This window comes from Malurus melanocephalus, unplaced genomic scaffold (assembly GCF_030028575.1).
Source record: "Malurus melanocephalus ecotype Western Australia unplaced genomic scaffold, MMel_1.1 scaffold_763, whole genome shotgun sequence".
NCBI lineage: Eukaryota > Metazoa > Chordata > Aves > Passeriformes > Maluridae > Malurus > Malurus melanocephalus.
In genome coordinates, this window is record NW_026623995.1 from 59,934 (window position 1) to 62,168 (window position 2,235).

Sequence of the window (2,235 nt, forward strand, 5' to 3'; positions counted from 1 at the left end):
GAGGCAGGTTGTTCTCACCCAGGCAGACGATCCCGTCCCCGGTGTATCCAGGGCTGCACACGCAGGTTCTGCTCCCCGGTGCCGTTCTCCTGCACTCGGCCTTGGCAGAGCAGCCCCCGTTGCTGCTCTCACAGGCATTGATGGCTGGGCAGGACATCAACAGAGTTAAATCAGTGTGCTGCACTGCCTTMTTGCTGCTCATGAGCATCTGTCTCCATTTTTAGAAGGGATTTACTGACTTTTTGGAACACAGRGTCTTTCTGATTTAAGAGACCACGGACTTTGTTAGTGCCAGATATTTAATACCTATTATTGTTCCAAGGGGGAAAGCTGAGATGATGTTTCCACTGTGGAAGGACTGCCTTTCASTCACTTTCCATCTTCCAGTTCTGCTCATTTCAACAAAACACCAATAAAAGGGATCTCCACGTTCTTCTCTAGTTTAAATGGCCATTCAAGCTTTTTCTGCACTACCTATATTCTGCACACAGATCACATAACTCCTCTTGCAGGAGGCCTAAACTAWAACACCCAGCCCCTCCTGTGACAGAAAATCCTGTTTATTATTCAGATGGATACTCAGATTGTTCCTCCAGCTCTGGATGAGTTGGATGCTCACAACTGGAGAGCAGAGAGGGAACCTCATCTGGTCGACAGTGTCAATCAAACCAGCTTGAACATTGCTTTAATTTTTTTGCTTCAAATTACCCTAAAAAGCTGTTTCAGCAACTTCAAAGCAGGGAGTTGATTTTCCCTGCCACTAGTTTGGAGTGCTGTGGAGGAGAACAAGGGTGAGTGCAGAGTCACTGGTGACCCAGCTCTTCCTGCACACGGGAATTGCCCTTCAGTCAATTTAAATGGATTTGGTGGTCTTGTGCCAAAAAAGAAAATGAAAGCAGGATGAGTAAAACATCTGGGATTAGGCCCCTGCCAGTCATTGTGAGTGAGCAGAAAAATGGGCTTCTCTTCTCAAAAGCATTAGTGTTTTAATCAGYTAAGAATTAAGAAAAAATACAATTATGATTATTATAGCTGGAAGCAGTCTGTTTTGGATAACCCAGATTATTGGAGGAGCATCTAGGACAAGGGGCTATTGCCCCCTTCTGAGGATCTYCTAAATCTCTCTGGGCTAAAGAAATGGATTTTACCACACCAGAAACCTGAGGATATGGTAGAGCTRCACAGCCTCCAACAGCTGGAAAGAACACCCTGAATCGTTCTCTCTTTGCTGGGAAAGGGAGTAAAAGTGCCAAAGCAGGTTCCATTGCTCTGCAAACAATGGGGCTGGGCTGTGCACAGCACGTTCCCTTTTCTCTGCCCTCCCTGAGCACAATGCCCTACAACTTGGAGCCCTTTGTTTGCCATGAACCCACACCTGTTGGCTGCTCTTTGGAGTGAACTGGCAGCAATTCCTGTTTTTAACTGGTGCACAGGGAACTGCTCATCTCTCACCAGCTCTCCTGTGACCAGAGAGTGCTTCAAGAATGTTTATTTGCTTTCTTTCTTTTTTTTTTTTTCCCCAAAAAGAGAAGAAACCAAGTTCACTTGCCTGTGCAGAATGTCCCGTTCCCCTCGAATCCAGCTGCACACTTGCAATAGGCAGTGCCATTTGACAGGAGAAGGCAACTGATGGAATAAAAAGAGGGAGAAAACATTTAAAAGAGAGTGAAAAAAAAAAAAAAAAGCAGTCAGGTCTTTAGTACAGCCCTTGTTTTTGTGCATTGTTCTAAAGGTAATGCTGCGTGGAAATAACAAGGTATTTCACCTGAGAGTAAGACGTAGTTAAAACCATAAAAATGGACCTAGATGGACTAAGCTTTTCAAATGGATTTTGGATGTATTATTTTAGGTATTAGAATTCCATGCTTTGGTCTTTAAGCATCCTATTTTTTTTTTTTTGGTGCAGAACTCCAGAACTTGCACATCGCTCACCCAAAAAGCTGCACACGGTTTTTGTTTGCAATTTATGGAGGGACCCAGCAGCAACGATGCACAGGGCAGGGAGCCAGACCTCTGAGTCCTCTGGGTTTAAATTTGGCTTTTTTATGGACAGTTTGGCCTCCTGTCTGTGAGTGTGTGATTTTACTGCCCTGTGGGCTGTAATGCTGGGATTTTCACCCAGGAGAAGTGGAAGGGAGGAGCCCTCCCCAAGAAATACTCCCAAAAAAAATTTTAAAAATACCAAAAAAATACCCCAAAAAATACCACAAAAATATCCCAAATTTAGCAAAAAAA

At 44.2% G+C, this 2,235-nt stretch overlaps 1 protein-coding gene across 1 annotated transcript in view; it reads right to left on the minus strand.

Moving 5' to 3' along the window:
- Nucleotides 1-2,235, minus strand: part of STAB2 (stabilin 2) — a 79,716-nt gene that overhangs the window by 26,309 nt on the left and 51,172 nt on the right. The window contains exons 38-39 of the mRNA XM_057384977.1: nt 1,550-1,626; nt 19-144 (exon numbers count right to left, since the gene is read on the minus strand). Of these exons, the coding sequence (XP_057240960.1) occupies nt 19-144; nt 1,550-1,626 (203 nt within the window). The remainder of the gene's footprint in view (nt 1-18; nt 145-1,549; nt 1,627-2,235) is intronic.